General features: G+C 48.2%; 1 protein-coding gene across 1 annotated transcript in view; it reads right to left on the bottom strand.

Moving 5' to 3' along the window:
* The window catches only part of COPS5 (COP9 signalosome subunit 5), a 302,319-nt gene that overhangs the window by 4,636 nt on the left and 279,248 nt on the right, over window positions 1–18,435 (bottom strand). The window contains exon 7 of the mRNA XM_085605500.1: window positions 2,226–2,374. Within this exon, the coding sequence (XP_085461626.1) occupies window positions 2,226–2,374 (149 nt within the window). The remainder of the gene's footprint in view (window positions 1–2,225; window positions 2,375–18,435) is intronic.

Below are 18,435 nucleotides of genomic sequence, written 5' to 3'. Positions count from 1 at the left end.
ACTAGGACAGGCAAAGGCAAGTTGGACCCTCCTCAATGAAACCTGTTAACATTTAGCAATATTAGCAACTACACGCTTTAAGTACTTAAAATATTATTTTGCATTCTGAAGGGGTGCAGTCAATTTCATCTCTTTAGCAATCTGTACGTCTAATTTGTCAGATCGTAGGCACAAAACCGCTTGTCACACTACACAGGAATAGATTAGAACGTCAATGTGTCATTCCCGGATTAGGACAACCACCAAGGACAGCACTTCTTCTGGTGAAATTCTAACAGGAACGACGGAGATTAGGAAAAGATGCAAAGTCTACACTGAAGGTAGTAACGGAATCTAACTCTTGGTACATGCCTACCTGTGCACACTGGATATGAATAGGATTTAGAAAAAAGAGAAAGACTCACAAAAGGAAGAAATTACTGGAAGAGTTTCAGATGGAAACATTGCTATATCTTGCAGACCACAAGCGACTTCCCGTTAGAAATAAAGACAAATAGCCAGTGCACAAGGTGGAGACCTGCCGACTATTTACAAGCCTAAAATAATCCTACTGTCAGTTAAAGTCCTTTGCAACAAGTTAGGGGCTAAGAAATACAAATGAAGCAAGCCAGGTAGAGAGCAACATGCTCTTCAGCTCTTCCTCAGCTAGTGAGTTACTAATTTGAGACATTATTGAACCTGCTTAGATTCCAAATTTAATAATGTAAAGGATGGAGAAACGGAAAATTGATACCAAAATGTCTACTCTCCCCATACGATACAGGCTTTATTTGTGCAGACCTGCCTGTTCCCGCCACAGAGATAACTTCGATTATCGATGGGAGGTGGTGTATCGACAGTGCACAGAGGAGAGGGGGGGGGGTGGTTAGTTGTAAATTTATTAGTTCTTGCTTTTTGTTCTCTTTAAAGATTATCCATGCATTACACTGTATAAATGCCAGCATATTGATTATGTTATATATGTAGCAGTACCTCTCTGGGTTACAGAGCACTGCAAGATCTTTCTTGTTTGACGCAATTAAATTTGTTTAAAAAAAAAAAAAAAGTCTACTCTCGCCTTGTCTATCTAATCATTTACTGCTAGTTAGCTCTATCAGGTTACACATTTTGAAAATCGAAACAGAAAAATACTGGGACGCACATGAATTGGGCCTTACATCAAAATATATAGTAATATAGATGGTCAACAGTGAAAATCGGGGATGATTTTTACCAAGGTGTTCTATGCAATATTTATGAGAGCAAAGCTCCAGTTGACTATGATGTTACCCAGAACATCATAGTGAAAACATCCCAGATATTTACTTTTTACCCATCTATATATGTCCCCAAATTATCTGGCCTGACTTCAACTGACAGCAAGGGGGAGAGGAGCAAAAAGGGAGCAATAAGAGAGCCAAACATTACATGGCCTTTCCTCCCAATTCCAAACCAAAAAGAAAACAAAACATCTAGCCTCTGCCAGCCAATCTACATGACTCCTCCCTCCCTCTCCAAAAGCAGTGTTCCCTGCTTCCCATAGAGGCCTGTCAGAGGAGCCCAGAGTTCCTTTACGACGTAGCACCAGCGGGTAGCAGCTTTTAACGGTTACTTTGTCATAGCAGTCAATTACCAGTTTTAAAATCTGGCATTCACGGTGGTGGCTCTCAGTGAGAACTGTACATAAAGAATTATGGATGGGAAAATGTGAGTCACTGGATGATTTTCACCATGGGGTTTCTCAGTGACATCAAATAGACGAAAGCAAAGAAATTAGGCTGTCACTCAAAACCCCAAGGTGAAAGGCACCCTGGAAACTCAGTTATCCATCAATAATTTTATGTTTTGTATGGCCCTGAAAAATCTGCCGCTGCTTATAACTGCTAGGCTGAGGCAAAGGTGTAATAGGGGAGCCATACACAATATGGCCTCCACTCCCTAATGTGAACAAAATACCTTACCTGCCATCCTTAACCAACCCCCACCACCTTCCTTCTCCCTTCTGCACCTGTTCTTTCTGCTTTCATTCAAAGCGGACAAGCGGCAGTGGCACTGACAGACTCTCGGAGAGCTCTGTCAGCATGGTCTGGAAGGCCTTTAAGACTTAGCAACAGTGGGTAACACGTTTTGTTATTAACTGTTGCTACATCATAGCAGTGAATTACAGGATTTAGAATCCAGTTTGTCAAGCTCATGGCTCGCGATGAGAGCCATGCAAAACACCAAAATAGACATACATCTCTTACCTGTCTCTTGTGGCTTTGGCTAATTTGTCTTCAGATTTTCGGTCATGCGTCTCTAACCCCAACATAAAACTTCCACGACCGAGCTGTGCTTCAGACTGCTCAAGCTTTTCAGATAAATCGAAGACCTGTCCTGTGGTGTAATCTGCATTCTTTGGGGAGACACAAAATGTATACAATGTATAAGAGGAGCATTGACAATGTAGTCTGCATACACAACAATAGTTATTCACTATTAGTTCGATTCCCAACAAAACCTAAGCACAAAATGCTCCTGATTGGGCTCTGGAGCACTCTTTCTGACACAGGATATATAGAAAATTAAATCTGTAAGCTGTTTGATGGCATTTTGCCACTGGGTGCCGCTTTTCCATTCAAAGAGTATAGTCGCCTCCTGCACCAGTTTCCCACTTTCAAACGGAGCTTCAATCACCACCTCTGTTAAGGGAATATATGATTCTACATTGATGGGGGTCGTACTTTTGTGCTCACATTATACTGGAAATAGTAAGCCTATTCTAGCCCCATGTATTTTCATCATTAATGCCCCCAACTTTATGACTTCACAGGCGGTCTGTGAAAGGAGGAATGTTACAAACAAGCATTGGCAAAGCCAATAGATCAAAACTTTTTTATTATTTATTGGCTATTGCTTATTTCCGTTGCTGTGAAGCATTGGCATAACGTGGGGGCCATTTAACTCATTTTTTATTTACCGTTCCAAGATGTTGAATGCCATTCGGAGCGCTAAATTAAATTTCTGTTTTTTTTACTTGTGTGAAAGCATTTTTTTAAATGTATTTACCTTTTTTTAAGGAAATAGAGTAGCCCGGCAGCGAGTGAGAATGAATGGGAATGATTGTGAGTGAGTGTCAGCAAGAATGAGTGAGCATTAGAGGCAGTGACGGAGCAAAACTGCAAGTGAGAATGAATAAGTAAGAGTGTGAATATGAATAAGTGAATATAAGTAAGCATGAGTGAGAATTTGGTGTTATGCTTGTGAGCCTACCCTTGACCCTGGCATACTGAGGGTAGTTCTTGCCTTAAAGAGGCAGCCATTGCAGAATTCTGGCACTGGCATACTGGAGGCAGTTCTTCGCACCACAGACACCCGTGACAAATTGCTACCAAACGAGGACACACTTGGCACAGGGGGACACCGAGGAGACAAACTGCTGGCACTGGCAAACTTGAAGACTTTGACATGGGGTAACCATGGCAAAATGATGGCACTTGCACATGGAAGGGAATGTTTTGCATAAAGAAGGACAACCAAAGTATATAGGAGGGGGCAATCATGCAAAAATGCTGAACCTGACATCCTAGAGATACTTTTTGACATAAGGGCCAACCATCATTTATGAACGGCTCCACTGGCAAACTCGGTCAGTGGCATATGGTAAGCAATTCGTTGGACTAAAGGGGCACCCAAAGCATGAAAATGTGCTACATCTGGAATAACGGAGGTATTTTTTAAAATATGGTGGCACCCCTATCAAACTTTAGAAACAACGGGATCAACTCTTGAAGGGCGTCAGGTTAAATTGGCACGGCATTACATCAAAGACTTGAATATTTAATCAGAGCTTTTACAGAGCCTGTGACTTTTTAACAAAATTATGTGGAAACTGTACTTTAAAATGCAATATCTGGTCCCATTTTTTCAAAATGTTCTCGGGGGAGGGGGGGGGGGGGTAAGGTGAGAAGCACCCTCTTCAGGAACCCTGCCTAGACGTTGTCAGACGTACTTACAACAATTTAGGCAAGTATTCAGGCCCACCACTTTCAAAAATCACCTGGTGCGTCTCTAAGAACAGAAGGTATACAGTGTCTTTATGAGCACCGTTTACTTTCTGCAGCGTCCACTGGGACAATCCATGTTAGGTATTGTAAAAATGAAAGAAACCCCCCCCAAAAAACAGCAGTGTAATGTGCACTCTTCTGATTAAATAAAAAAAAAATGGACTAAAATAAGAACATTTTTATGGTTAAATCTCTTTATTGAAGTTTTTAGCACATACAAAAACACTCTAGCAGGTTTAGCCATCGTGTCTTTTAACATTGATAAATTCATGACCCTGAAGGGACAAGCCAGATCCGTCAGCGCAATAATGGGTCTGTGCAAATTTAGAGGAACCTTGCATGCACTATAATGAGCAAGAAAAAACAAAACAATACAAAAACACCCTTCCCTTTCCCCTTCCCACCCACCACCCGTGTTCCAAGTCCACTACCTAAGCTATCTAGTCTATGCCTGGTCTCAGTCTCTATTCAGTTTGTTGCGTATCAGAGAGGCGTAGTAAGCGGAGATATCCGGGGCAGGTAATTTCCAGAAATTCAGAGGCCAATATGAAAAGAAAAGAACTACAACAGTTCGACATATTTGGATCCCTCCCCTGCTATTGTCAATGTTAGCTTCTTCATTCCAAGTACATGCCACAGTCGGTGTAACCAGCCTGTGAAGGTTGGGATGTGGGAGGTACGCCAGTGTGCGAGTATATTTTGCATTGCTGTGCCCAGCGCATTCGCATCTGGCGGCCTCTGCGGGAGCGCAATGGGTAGGTCAGGGGATTTGGGAGGCCTAAAAGAACATATGTAGGAAATCGTGGCATTTCAGTATCAAAGTGTTTATCTACTTCATCCAGTACTTGTTTCCAATAGGATTGGATGTGGGCGCACTCCCATAATAAGTGTACCAAAGTGCCTTCTTGTTCACAGCCCCGCCAACATGTCGCTTCTCTAGTGTGGTCCATGGCGTGGAGACGCTCAGGGGTATAATACCAGTAGGTCGCTATCTTTGTGAGGGTTTCAGTGAGTCCCATGTGATAGGCTGAGTGACGTGCTCTATAGTATATGCCCTTCCACTCTATGACTGAGTGGCCTGCCCAGTTCCCTCTCCCAGTGTGCCCGCCCGGAGCTATAAGTGTGAGCATAGCTGGCCTGTAGCAACTTGTATAAATCGGATATTAGCTTTTTGTCTTTCGTGCGTGTAATAAGCCATCGCTCATAGGGAAGAAGGTGGCTATCAGCCGTGGCGCGGACCTGATCATTGAGCGCCCAATGTCGTGCTTGCATGTACCCAAGTCTCTCCGCCTCAGGCATCCCATATTCTTGTTTAAATTGGTAGAAAGGGATAACCCCCTCTGCGGTATACATGTAGTATAGGAATTGACACCCAGAGGGTTGTCACATCGCAAAAGCTACCGTGTCCATACCCGGGGTGAAATCTGGGTTGTCCATCAATAGAGTGAGTGGAGACGGGAAGAGTGGTAAGTTTGTGCTTAATGTTGGTTTGATCCCATATCTCCATTGGGACTCGCGTGAAATGCGAAGCATATAAGTTAGGGGGTCTGTGTTGTTTGCGAAGAAAGGGGATTTCCTGTAGGGGTCTGGCAGCTACCGCCTGATCCTGGAATAACCAGTGTTTCTCTGACTCCCAACGACTCCACTCAAATTCAGAGGCCATATTGGCCTCTGAATTTCTGGAAATTACCTGCCCCGGATATCTCCGCTTACTACGCCTCTCTGATACGCAACAAACTGAATAGAGACTGAGACCAGGCATAGACTAGATAGCTTAGGTAGTGGACTTGGAACACGGGTGGTGGGTGGGAAGGGGAAAGGGAAGGGTGTTTTTGTATTGTTTTGTTTTTTCTTGCTCATTATAGTGCATGCAAGGTTCCTCTAAGGAGGCGCAGTTGTGCTGCCTGGAAGTAGAGCTGTAAATCAGGGAGTCCGAGTCCCCGCTCCCTCCAGGGGGAGTGTCGCCAACCTCTGCTTCAGGCGCGGCAACCGACCATTCCAAATGAACTGGGCAAGTTCTGATTGCGTCTGCTGTATCCAGCCCGAAGGTGGCCTGAGGGGAATAGTAAGAAACAGATAAAGGATCTGTGGTAGAATGGTCATCTTGACTGCGGCTACTTTGCCTAGCCACGATAGAGGGTAATGTTTCCATTGACCCAGTTCCCGCCGGATTTTCTGTCGCAGTAGTGTGTAGTTAGTAATAGCTGTTTTCGAAAGAGGAGGCGGCCAACTGGATCCCCAAATACGGGATCGCGTTTGTCACCCACTGGATGGGGAACAGGCTTTGCAGATATTCCCAGGTGGACCGCGCCAGGGACAAACCCAGGGCAACCGCCTTGTCCATATTCATTTTGAACCCGGCAGTTCGTGCAAAGAGATCCAAGTCCTCTAGGCATGCTGGCAGCGCGCCCCGCGGGTTAGATAGTGAAATCAGATCATCACCGTAAAGACTGATCGTATGGGTATAACCGCAAAATTTGATCCCGGTGATCGATGGGTTGAGCCGCATCTTTTGGGTTAGTGGTTCCATGTAAAGAGCGAAAAGGAGGGGCGACAAAGGGCACCCCTGCCTTGTGCCTCTCTCAATGGTGAACTGGGAAGATGTGTGTCTGTTTACTAGAACTGTAGCCATTGGAACTTATAGCAATTCAAAACATATGTGTGGAATTTCACGCCCATCCCCACTCGTTCCAGAACTTGCTCCAAATAGGGCCAGTGGACCCTATCGAACGCTTTTTCGGCGTCGATAGCTAGCATCATGTATTCTCCCTGTGTGCGTGTGGCTTTTTCGATAAGGTGCGGGGCTTGTTTCGTGTTGTCTGAAGTTTGGCATTCAGGGATGAAGACCGCCTGATCCGGGTCAACGAGACCAGGCATATGAGGCGCGAGGCGGGAGGCTAGAATCCCCGTGTATAATTTAAGATCTATATTAAGAAGGGAAATAGGGCGGTATGCCCTACACTGAGCCTTGTCCTTTCCTGGTTTGGGGATCACCACTATGGAGGCCTCCAGGAGATCTCCCGGGATCGCACCGGGCTCCGAGAAGGAATTAAAGAGTCGAGTGAGGAGAGGGGCGACCTGGGCACAGAACGTTTTATAACAAACAGCAGAGAAGCCATCTGGCCCGGGTGCTTTCGCTAGTTTGAGGCACGCAATGGCGGCAATAACTTCTTCTGGTCAAACGTCTCTATCGAGGTAGTCGGCTTGATCTTTAGTTAGAGCTGGTAGAGTGATGGAGTCGAGGAAGGCTGCCCCAATTGAGCTCTCTAGTGGAGAGCTAGCGTAGAGGTTGGCGTAAAAATCCCGTTCTCTGATGCATCTGCTCCAGCTTTCTGGTTTGTTGGGTGAGCTCTTCCCGCTTGCGCCTGCGCTCTACATTGTCAGCAGCTGAGATGGCTATTAACTCCCCCCTAATGACTGCCTTCAGTGCCGCCCACTGCTTCGCAAGAGTGGTGTCAGTATTAGTGTTGTGAGAGAGGTAGTCCGTGATGATGCACTGTACCTGCTTAACCACTTCCTTGCGATGCAGCAGTGTTTCCCTGAGGCGCCATGTCCTAGGAGGTTGATGGGCAGGTGGGAGGGAGAGAACAGTGGTCACTGGAGCATGATCTGAGAGGGAGGCGACTCCTATTTCTACCTCTGTCACAAGCGCGTGTACGGGCACAGATGCCAGCAGATAATCCAACCGGGCGTACGATTTATGCGCATTGGAATAATAAGAGTATTAGCGGCTTTGGGGGTGGAAGCTACGCCATAGGTCGCTGAACCCTAAGTCATGTAAACGGGTCAGACCGTCTGTGGAAAGGGCGCCTGTCTGATGTGTGCGTTGACATGATCTATCTAAGGTGTTGTCAATAACCAGGTTTAGATCTCCCCCTAGAAGAATGTGGCGATCGGACGTGGCTGAGGCTTCTATAAGAGCGGAGTGTAAGAACCGTTCCTGGCCATCATTTGGGGCGTACACTGAACCAATAGTGAATGTTAAACCGCCTATGGCAAATCTGTAAGTCAATAGTCTACCTTTTATCTCGGCCTCCTTGTCTAAGACCGCCCCTTTAAACCGCTGGGCCACCAGAATAGCGACCCCAGCTGTTTTAGTTGGACCTGAGGAAAAGAACTGAGTTGGGAACTTCCAGGTCCAGAGGCGGTGACAATCTTTAGACAAAAGGTGCGTTTCCTGCAACAGGCAGATATCTGCTTGGGTATGTTCCAGACACAAAAGAACTGCTCTGCGCTTCACCGGATTATTAAGACCTCTCACGTTTCAGGTGAGTATTTTAAGCTGGGTAGCAGGCATTCACATGGTAACAGTATAAAAAGCAATGGTGGGGCGCTGAATCTGATACTATCGAGGCGGAGGATATGCTCTCGCCCTAGAGTGCCCATGTGGCGTGGGCCTATGCTAGCGCTGAAAGTAAGGTGGAAGAGGAACACTGGAACCCCCCCAAACAAAACATCCCCCCTAGAAGGAAAACATTGGAAAAAAGAGAACAATAACATATTGTCCAACATCTGTAGGTGATTGGAAGTGTGGCAAATTGGGGTAATCGGCCAAGATTCGAAAAGCCCCCCCCCCCCGCCAACGGCCCAGTGCAAAAAACAAGCATTCAGTCGGCCATTTGACATCGTAAAGTTCACCCAGGCTGAGATGTAGCCAGCTCTGTCGATGCAGTTTCAAGCGCGGCTTGCTGGTCCTTTGTGATTTCTGCGGCAGGAAGTTTCCTAGTGCAACGCCTTCGGCCCTGTTGACGCCACTGAGGCTTGGAGTCGTCCAGTTCTGTTTTGGGGCCCTCCGTATCATTCTCCTCTGTAGGGGGATCCACGCCCAGCAGGCGGCAGGCCTCCGTCAGGGATCGTAGCTGGTACAGTTTATTGTCCATGCGAAACAGCAGTTGAAACGGATGGCCCCAGCTGTAGGAAATATTGCGCTGTTGTAAGTAAGCAGTGATGGTCTAAAGGTTCTACGTTTTTGCAGGGTGAGCTCGGACAAGTCCTGGTATAAAACCGGTGTCTGATCGCGAAACGTCAGGGGCTGTAGCTGGCGGGCTTTTTGGAGGATATCCTCTTTGGTGCGATAATCTTGCACGCAGACCAAAATGCCCGGTGGCGGAGCCGATGGGGCCCGCGGGGGACCCACTCTATGTGCTCTGTCTAGGTGTAGTTCCGTTTCTAGGGGTCTCCCTAGGATGTGATTGAATAGCTCCCTCGTATATCTGAATCGAGTCGTCTTCTAGTTTCACTCCCAGAATCCTGATATTATGGCACCGGGAACGGTTTTCCAGGTCTTCGAGGTGTATCTGAAGGTCAACCTGCTGGTCATGAATCCGGAGGACCTCTTGTTGCAGTGCTGCTAGTTCCGTGTCCCTTCCGTCGCTTTTGTCCTCCAGCTCGGCGACTCCTTCACCTATGCCGTCCACGTCCACGTCTCTGCGAACCTCCTTTATTTCCTCTGCGAATTCCCTCTTGAGCGTATGGATGTTTTCCTTTTGGTGATCGGTTCCGTCCCATCATCTTGCTCGGGTGCGGACCGGGTAGTGCTTGATGCCATTCTGGTAGGTTGCTGTCCTGCTTGGGCCTTCGCAAACAGGTCCTTCAGTGTGCGTGTCCGGAGGTGGACATGTCGCGCACAACTGAGTCCCAGGGGAGCTACGAGCTGGCTGCATTCCCACTAGGTACCGGGGCCACAACCCCAGGGAAGGCCGGGTCCCGCCAGGCTGACCCGCTCACTGTATTTAGCGTTGCGGGCGGCAGGGCCCAATGGTAGGTGTGACAGGGTGATGCTATGGCTATGCAGTCACCAGCGGGGGTCCCGGCGTCTCTCTCTGTGTGTCCCCTCAAGGAGGCTAGACTCTCACCCAAGGCCACTGATGGCTCACCGTTCTCAGAGTCAGTGTCCCTCGCTGCTCCTACCCGCCACAAAACTGCGCACGTTAGGCTGCACTTGCCTGAAGGTGTCTGTGGTCCTGTGCCAGAACGCGCGGAGCTCCAAGCGGCCGGTTCCTCTTCTGCCAGGTCTCAACAGCTGTAAGTCCCGGCATTAGGCGCCCCCCCCCCAGCCTCCCCGGGCTCCCTGCCGGTCTTGGGTCCGTCCCTCTGGCTGTCGGGTCCGTGACAGGGGTATGCTGCTCTCTATGTGCTCCAGGCTGGGCCTCCGACTCCCGCCTCTGTGCGGCCAGCGTCCAGTTAAGCTGCCCTGCACCTATATGGGGTCCGCTGAGTCAGACCTTCCTTCGCCCGCCCGGGATGCCTGGCGCAGGCCGCAGCAATTCTTCACTCTCCCCAAAAAGGCGGCCGTGCCGGCGGTATGGGCTCGCCCCTACCACCCACCGTGGGGCAGGGAGCCGCCCAAGTGCATGCGTCTTTCTCCGCCGCTCCCCCCGCTGCGTGGATGAGCTCGGTGAAGGAAATGGGGGGGGGGGGGGTGGATAGCATTCGCCTGAGGTGGTCCGCTGTCTCCTGGTTCCGCGTGGGGTCCCTCAGGGCCGACCCCCCGTCACCTGGGGCCCATCCCAGGAGTGTTCAATTGGGCACCCGAAGTCCTCGATCAGTGTGCGATCGGACAGCGTCCCCCTGTTGCGGTGTTCTGTGGGAAGCGGGTCGATCCCTCCACGTTGCGCCGGCAGAGCCTTCATACTGGGCCTCGCGGTGGGCCCCGCCAAGGCAGGCCGCGCTCTTTCCCCACCCGGGGGATCGCCTGGCAGCAAGGCCAAGATCAGGCCGTTATGTGTCCCGCCGGTTGTGGCTCGCTTCACGTGCTCAATGAGTGGTAGTCGCGGGTCTGCCCGCTGTGCCTTCGGCTAGCCCCACTGTCTCTGCCCCGATCAGGTAGGGACCTCCGATGGGTAGTGCTCCTCAGGTCCGGCTCGTGCAACGAGCCCACTTCACCCCGTAGCACATCCGCTTCTTCAGGCCCGCAGTCGGCAGCTGCCTGGCCCGTCTCTCCGCACCTCACCTTGGTCAGGGGCGACAACGGCGCTCAAGTCCCCCGCCGCGTTCCAACGGGAGGGCCCAGGATCGCTGCTGTGCCCTCGACTGTTTCAGCGCGCGGCGAGGTTCAGCGGGCCCGCTCCCAAAATGGCGGACTGGAGCACTCGTCACTTCCCATCTTCGCTATCGGACCACCGCCAGGCTCCCCCTTGTCTCTGCCGTCCTCGACTGCTTTCTTGGAGGATCGTGGCCCCCCCAACGCCGGGCACTGTCACCCCGATGTTGTATGGGTCTGCGGCTTCGTCCCCCGGAGCTCCCTCGGCCCCGTTAGTAGTCTCTGGGCCTCTCCTCGCGGGTCTGCTGGCGAGTCGCGATCGCAACGGTTTCCTCACGCAATTGGGGGTATGCCCTCCGAGGTGCTTTAATTGCCTCGGGCCGGTGACCCACAAGTGTCGCTACTGCACAGGCCCCGGTGCTAGGGCCATCAGCTAAAACGGCTAAAAGCCGGTGCTATTGAAGGCCGTCGGCGGGAGCTCCGGAGCGACACGTACGCTCACGCCGCCATCTTGGCCACGCCCCCAATAAAAACATTTTTAAACAAATTGACACGATTCATTATTGTAAACAGATTAAAAAAAACAAGTGCCTGAATAAAGCCTTCACCTCTGTGCTTCATACGAGTGATAGAGGCCTGCAAATGATCTTAAATCAAAATGTATGAGCAGTAAGGAATAGTCAAGTTCAATATTATAGTTCTTATTCAATATATGGTCTACATCAATTAAAATGTATGAACATAACTACCATTGTTTTATTTAAAGCTCTTTTCTCTCTGTGATTTATGAAAACCATTTCTCACTGCAGCATACAGTAGGGAAAACTATTAATTGACGCTAGTTTGTGGTATGAATATAATTGGATCCCAGAACTGTTGTGTGTTTTGTGGCACTGTATAATCTTCAGATGAACAAATTAATTTTCATAAGAGAAATGAGTAAGTATCCCCTTGAACATCTGTTTTTTTCCCTATTGTACAGATTAAGTATCTATTGTTATGTGGGTCTCGTTCCGTGAGCACTTCAACACTTAACCATGGAGATGTTATTCTACCTTGTTTTTGCTGAACTCATGCACTGCAAAGCTATGTTGTAATCTTTCATTTTGCTACTGTAAAACTCAATAAAATGTTTACAAAAAAAAACCATCCTCTTGCACATCACGTCAGAACCTCCATAAAGGAGCTATCTAAAAAATAGACGTGTCTATTTCGTGTTATTATATTAATCAGGCATTTATTATGGAACTTCCGCAATGTCAAATATTGTGATGTCAATAGGGTTAAGGTCATGAGACAACACTTCCTGGGAAGACGGACGGTCAAAGCCCACATGATGTCACTTCCTGTGATGTAATTAAGATCACGGGTGTGCATTAAGGTGAATCAATATCCATGACCTGAAGGAGGGATCAAGAATACATGCACTCTCATCAATTGGTAAGCAAAAGAGAAAAAAGTATTTCCCAAGGAACGAAGGAGGAGATAGCGAGCGTGTGGTGGGTGGGGTGGGTGGTTGGGCGTTGAGATATGGGTACAAAATCTTAGGAAATGGACCAGGTTTTTGGGAGAGGGCGGACGGCACTAGGCCTGTCATACTGACACGTCGGGCAGTAGTATGGACTGAGGACTAACACACCTCCTATCCTCAGAAGGCATTTAGTCTGGTCTATAGTGTGTGATGTTATTCTTGAAGTGCCGCCGGTCCTCCGGGATGTCGGCTGAATGGCTGTGTACGAGATGCCGGATCCGCCCTGATGGTCTGCAGGGGCATCCCATCGCAATGGGTACCCACGGCGATCTGACCTGTGCATTTACTATGTCTCAATAAAGGTTTAAAAAAAAAAAAAAAAAAAGTATTTCCCTGAATATGAGAAGTGGAAGCATGAAAGTCATCCAATCAAGAGGATGATAAAGAGACTACGCTCCAAGAGATGGACAAATTCAAGAAAAAGACAAGAAAGCCAACGGTAAAGAATGGGCTGGCACTAAGCCACTGTAACTTTTGGGTATGGTCGATAAGAGGTTTTTTTACAAACAGCTACAAGCTGTGCTTAGGTGCGATCTAATAATCCTTTCTTCCAAGGCACCTATGTTTTCCAAATTCCACAAAGTAAGTACGCACTTACACATTCACTCATTCTCTCTCACTCATTTTCTCTCTCTCCCATCTGACACAAAACTTTTAAAATTCTGGCATATTTGGTGTGAATCATTGGTTTGGGGATGAGTACCAGCACATGCATCGCAAGAGAATAATGCGAGTGGGAAATACGGCTGTGCAGTACTCTGCAACTATGCACTACGAACCAAAGTGAAGGCTCAGAGCTAGAAGAGATATCCAAGTGTGACCCATTAGATATGAATTATTTAGCCTTCTGTATTTGAAACAAATGTCATTTTATTGGGAGAGCATTTGTTCTTTATGATTAACTATTTGTCAGGAAATCAGGTCTTTGCTCGATGTCAAGTCTTTTCTATGGCTAGGGGCAGTCAGAGAAGGAGGTGCCAATGCCGGAAAAGTGTCAGGTTACAAAATATGTGGCAGTAAGGCATGTGGCAACATTAGAAGTCAAGTTTCTTCAAATGGGAATTATTGTTGGGCTGTAGTAAAGTCCCAAGACAAGTCCAAACGAAGATGTAGAACTCATTTTTCAGCAAGATCATGGCAGACTAGGCAGCCTTCAAAACCGCTGTCACCACACGCCACCACCTCATCAGAACAAAGAAATCAACCATACAGGAACGCATCAACACCAACAAATAACTTTTCGCAGTTGTTAAAGAATTCACCAAACCCAGCACAGAGACAGCACACATTTGCCCTCTTAAGACCTCTGCGACAACCTCGCCACCTTCTTCCACCGCAAGATCAAAGAGATCTATGACAGCTTTGCAGCCCAAAATCAATTACCTCACTCAATGACTCCAGAGGACCTTGCTCAACTGGACCACCCTCACCTCAGATGACACGGTCGGGATTATGAAGAGCCTCCACTCCGGAGCCCCATCGGATCCCTGCCCTCACCACATCTTCAACAAAGCCTGCACCTCCATCGCACCGGAAATCTGCTGCACCATCAACTGTTCCATCGGATCCGCCACCCTCCCTGAAGACTGGAAACATGCAGAGATTAGCCCCCTGCTGAAAAAGACCTCTGCCAACCCAAAGGACCTCGAGAACTACAGATCAATTTCTCTGCTCCCATTCCCATCCAAAGTCAAAGAAAAAGCCATCAATGCCTAACTCTCAGAGTTCATCGAAACAAACCACATCCTGGACCTCTCCCAACGGGCTTCAGAAGTAACCACAGCACAAATACCGCTCTCCTCATCTCTACTGACAGTGTAGCCTACGAAAAGAGCTGGTTGTCAATCCTAAAGTCTTAAGTACGATCAGTTTAAAACGGACTGATGTCCTGGGATACAGTCTATGAAGACGCTCGTCCTCTTTAGTAGGATGAAGAGGAGGAAAGAACATGGGTAAGGTGATCAGACTGACCCTAAATGAAAGTGTGAGGCCATCTTAGGATGAAAAGCAGCCCTGATTCTAAGAACCAGCTTGTGGGGGAAGAAAGTAGTGAAGTGAAGCTTGCCGCTCAGCACCTATAACTCACTGGCACGCCTTGCTGATGTTAAAGCTACAAGAAAAATAGTATTAAAAATAAGCAGTCACAACTAGTAACTGTGCAATGGTTCGAACAGACAGTACATTAAACAGAATAAGATCCCATAGTGGCCTTATGAAAGGGGTAGGCGGAAACCTTTTGGAGAGGCACTTCAGAAATCTCTTAACTATTGGTGACGTGAAGAGGGACGGTTGATCTGGGAGTCGGAGTAATGGTGATAAGTAGCCTTTGACTGTGCCCACTGCACATCCATATTGGGCTAAGGAGAGTGGAAGCAAAGGATGTTCTTTAAGTGGGCTTTAAGACTGTCTACAGAATTGTCTGTAGGCCATTTAATAAGGAAAATGCTACTTACCAGTATGCATCTGTTCTTGGCATGTAGAGCTGCAGAATCTCACACTGTGCATAGATCGCCATCTGGTGTTGGGCTCGGATGCTTGCACCTTGTTGTCTTGGAAGAAGTCTTTGTAGTCACGACTCCTCCCTTGGACGATAGTGCACATGGACATCGACTCCATCCTCAGATCGTTTTTTTCCGCCATCGGATTCGGATGCAACTTCAGCGGTCCGGTTCGGTACCGTGCGGATGCAACTTCAGCGGTCCGGTTCGGTGCAGTGTTTTCCAAACCTTAAGACGCGCAAACCATCGCAAACTCGACGGTCTTGTTTTCATTTGCGTGCCTTTCGACGCGCTAACTCACAAATTCGATTCCAGTCGTCGATGAGGGCCGCTGGGCCCATCGATGCCATTCGGGCCTACGGCTAATGGAAAGGACTCCATTTAAAAAATGCCCCCAGTGTGGAGCTAAATTCCCACACAGCGACCAACACAAGGTCTGCAACCTCTGTCTCGCGCCCGAGCACGAGGAGAAAACTTGTCAAGCCTGCGTCTTCTTCAGTTCCAAGAACTCCCCAAATAGCCCTTTTTGGTGGAGTGTCTGTGGGCACTTAGGATGCCATACACCACTTCAGGAGGTAGAGAAAAAGCAATCAGGTCACCCCATTCAATCTCCAAACATAAATGCAGAGGCTTTGGAGGTTGGGATGCAGTACATGCCCCTGTGACTGCGAGAGGAGGTCTACCCTGTGAAGGAGACAAAGCAAGAGGCACAGGTAGAGCATTAAGTTTGCATACCATACCCTTCTTGGCCAGCCTGGGGCTATTTAGATGACTTGGGCCCAGTCAAGGCTAATCTTCTTGAAGATCTGAAGAATCAAGGGTATGAGGGGGACACACATAGTGAAGCGGAAAGCTAACCACAGCTAATCTCAGCAAAAGATACTGGAGGACAACGTTGTGTTGGGCACTGAGCAGTGTCACTTGTGGCGAAAAGGTCCATCTCAGGTGTTTCGTGAAGTCTGAAGATGTGCGGATGCACCTCTATGTGAAGTCGCTACACTTTATCAAGGTGACATCGACTGAAACTGTCCACTCGGACATTAAGAACCCCAGACAGATAAGTGGAACCCAGCCAGATCCAATGCTTGTGCAAAAGACCAGAACAGTTGTACATCGACAGAAAAGCTGCAACCCTACAGCTCCTTGCTTGGTGATGCACCACATCAATGTCATATTGTCTGTCAAAATCTCTTTGCAGTCAGTCTGTCCAGATGGCAGAAAGTCTTTGAGCACCAACCAAATTACACACAGTTCCAGCAGATTGATGTACAACATCTTCTCTTCAGGAAACCATAGGGCTCCAACCTTCAGGTCCTCCAGATGAGCTCCACCCGAGGGTGGAAGCATCCATTTTTTTTTTTTTTTTTTTGAAAAAACCTTTATTATGTGCAGTTGCTTCATCTTACAAAGTACGGTCACCGTCCAGGCGGCGATTCAGTGAAACAAAGCGCACGTTTCCTGATGGTGAAACACAGCCATTCAGCCGGCAACCCGGGGGTCCGGCGGCGTTGTGCAGGTTAACGTGTGTACAGGAACGAGACGCGTACATTGTCAAAACATCTGGTACATGGGGTTCTTTCCTTTTTCGGGTGTAGTTTTGTGGTGTCCCTGATGTGTGTTGTCAACAATAGAGGATGGCGCTGTGGTTCAGCCCACTCCGCGGCTGTGCCGGTGGCTACCTAGGCCTTGATCTGGATTCTCACAGGACATCCCTAGTATCCCAAGTGGAAAGGCCTCCGGGCAGCTTAGCGTCAGCGTCGTGCTCATAGTGCAGGCTGAAGCGCGACAAAGATGCTGCGGTATAGCTCACTTCGGCATATCTGACGGTGTGTAGGCCCGGCGAGTCTAGTGTGCAGTTTCGTAGCTCATGGTTATGAGTGTGCTACGCGGTGCGCACCCGTCCCACCAGCACCGCGCCTCCCCAGCCGCCAAGCGTCGGCGCAAATCCGGCATGGCACAGAGTGCGCCTAGGTCAAGCGTTTGCCGTGTTCTCCGGGCGCATCCGCCCCAGGCGGGGAGCTCGTGTCTACAACACCTTGTCTTTTGTAAGCGGGGGCTCGCTAGGGAGGGCAGCCCCCCGGGGGCCGAGGGTGGAAGCATCCATGAGGACTGTTGTCACTGTTGGTAGTGGCTGGAAAGGCCTTCCGTGCACTTGCTTTCCTTCCACATACCACCACGTCAAATCTGCTGCAGTGTTCCAGAGATTCGGACAGACCAGCTCAGATCTCCACCATGTTGGGACTACTGCCTGCAGAGGCACCACTGGAGGGTCCTCATGTGCCAGCGTGCATGAGTGAGCAGCAAAATGCAGGACACTAGTCGACTTAGCAGATGCAAGACAGGAACTTCTGCTCCGTTGTGAAACATGGGAATCACAGCCTGAATATCTTGAATACCCTGAGGAGGTGGAAAGGGCCAATTTGATGTAGTATCCATTACTGCACCTATGACCAGCATGCACTTAGAGGGCACTAGGTAAGATTTGGACTGGTTAATCGAAAAGCCCAAGTTGAACAACAGAGACACTGCAACATGCAGATATTGCACTACCATATCCGGGGACTCTGTTTCGGTGAGTCAGTCGTCCAAGTATACACTGAGATTCCCTATGCATCTGAGATGAATACACGAAAGAGACCCCTGGGATACTGTGGCATGGATTAGGAAATTGTTCAACACAAAAATGGAGATTTTGCTGCACCTTATTTTAGAGACAGTTAAAAGTTATGTCCTAATAAATAGGGAATCTGGAGAAAAAAACATGGCATATGTTTTCCTAATCACTACAGCATTCTGCCTGTCACCCATGCTCTAATCTCATCCTCCAAGATTTAAGGACAAAGCCAAATGGAATTAGTAGCCATGCACAGGCATGAGCTGGCTGTCAAGTGTCTTGTGTCTCCCCTCCCACACAGCTGCTCCCCTATAGCTCGAAAATGCATGTACCGGTGTGTCAAGGAGAGGCTGGGGGATCAGATTAAAGGAGCCATTGCCAGAGGGGCTCAGGGGGGGGGGAATGCAATAAACTACTCTATGCTTCTTATAAAGAAATAAGACTAGCAACTGAATGTAATAAAACTTCAGTTGCTAGATATATGCAAATTGAGCATGTAACCCCAGTTATGCCCAAATATCTTTTAAAACCTGTTGGCTGCTGGGAAAGGGGCCTATTTTTCAAGCTAAGGACAGACACTATGAAATATCTGTCGTCATTCCCTATTGGTTATTCTGCAAATCTCGATCTTTCCCTCTGTCCATGTAGTAACACCTTAAAACAATCAATGTTAATTTTTTTATTTTTCTGTTCTTTTTACCTACCACTTACTAAAAAATTTCTGATCCCGTAATTTAAATCACGATGTGTTACTGACTACAAGATAGCTTATGGGATTGTGCTAG

Source organism: Triturus cristatus, chromosome 5_1 (genome assembly GCF_964204655.1).
Source record: "Triturus cristatus chromosome 5_1, aTriCri1.1, whole genome shotgun sequence".
In the NCBI taxonomy this organism is placed as follows: Eukaryota; Metazoa; Chordata; class Amphibia; order Caudata; family Salamandridae; genus Triturus; species Triturus cristatus.
The sequence above is the reverse complement of the archived record's forward strand: the minus strand, read 5'-3'. Positions and strand labels throughout refer to the sequence as shown.